Source organism: Colobus angolensis, unplaced genomic scaffold (genome assembly GCF_000951035.1).
Source record: "Colobus angolensis palliatus isolate OR3802 unplaced genomic scaffold, Cang.pa_1.0 Scaffold70, whole genome shotgun sequence".
In the NCBI taxonomy this organism is placed as follows: Eukaryota; Metazoa; Chordata; class Mammalia; order Primates; family Cercopithecidae; genus Colobus; species Colobus angolensis.
Window position 1 is genome coordinate 8553177 of NW_012120710.1, and position 1074 is coordinate 8554250.

Genomic DNA, 1074 nt, shown 5'->3' on the forward strand with positions numbered 1-1074 from the left:
GGGGCGGGCTGGACTGGACTGGGTTTCTGTCTCCGGACCGCAGCCGGGTGTGCCGCGCCACCCCACGGCTCCTGGGACAGGGGTGTCTGCCTCTCGGGTAAGTCCGGAATCGGTGCTGCAGCAGCGGATGGGAAAAGCTGGGGGCTGGACTCTTCGAGAGGGGCTTCTGCAGCTGGGCGCCCCGGGCGGGCGGGGCTCGGGAGTCTCCTCCGGGGCTCGGGAGTCTCCTCCCTCCGCTTCTTTGTTCAGTCGCGAGACTTTCCCTCCCCTCCCCCCTATTGTGCAACGCCCCATCCCCGGGACCCACTGCAGTCGCTGGCCTCACTGCAGTCCCCTGGGCAGAAGGCCCTCCCCGGCGCGACTTCAGGTGGGGAAGACCGAGGGGACGCCGGCGCCCGCGGACAGTTTCCTGTTTGTGAAACGCCGAGAGGCCAGGGCTGGCCGGTCTTACCCAGCGCTGGCCAGCGGACCTGACCACGGCTCCTCCCCCTGCCACACCTCCCTGGCCGTGGTGGGGATTGCCCTGGGGCTCTGGAGGACGTGACTGGTCCCTTCACCCTCTCCTTGTCCGGGTGTGTTGAGGCGATCCTTGCTGGAGGTACTGGCCTCAGCCCTTTCTATCCCGCTTCCCCACCCCTCTTACCTCCAGATTACATTCTCTGTGTGGTGTCTTTGCTGCAGATGAAGGATTTGGGGGCAGAGCACTTGGCAGGTCGTGAAGGGGTCCAACTCCTCGGATTGTTGAACCTCTACCTAGAACAAGAAGAAAGATTCCAACCTCGAGAAAAAGGGCTGAGTTTGATTGAGGCTACCCCGGAGGTAAGTTGGCAGAAAAGATAACTTGCTGAAGCAGCTGATGGGGCTTGGAGGAGGTAACAACCCCTCTCCCCGTTGAATCATGACAAAAGCCTGCAAAATTTCTTAAGATCGAAGTTGTTCCTTCTGGAGTACCAAGATAAACCTTATTACAGGATCATGCTTTTGCTTTTCTTAGCAAGAATGAGAGTGATATTTTAGAGAAGTGGGTTTTTTTTTGTTTTTGTTTTGAATGTGGCACCCTCCTCGCCGCCTTGC

The 1074-nt window shown here is 59.0% G+C and overlaps 1 protein-coding gene across 1 annotated transcript in view; it reads left to right on the forward strand.

Annotated features, from left to right (window-relative positions):
- The first annotated feature begins 502 nt into the window (after positions 1-502).
- Positions 503-1074, forward strand: part of CCNG2 (cyclin G2) — an 8192-nt gene continuing 7620 nt past the window's right edge. Inside the window, exons 1-2 of the mRNA XM_011927234.1 lie at positions 503-598; positions 682-819. Of these exons, the coding sequence (XP_011782624.1) occupies positions 682-819 (138 nt within the window). The 5' untranslated portion in view covers positions 503-598. The remainder of the gene's footprint in view (positions 599-681; positions 820-1074) is intronic.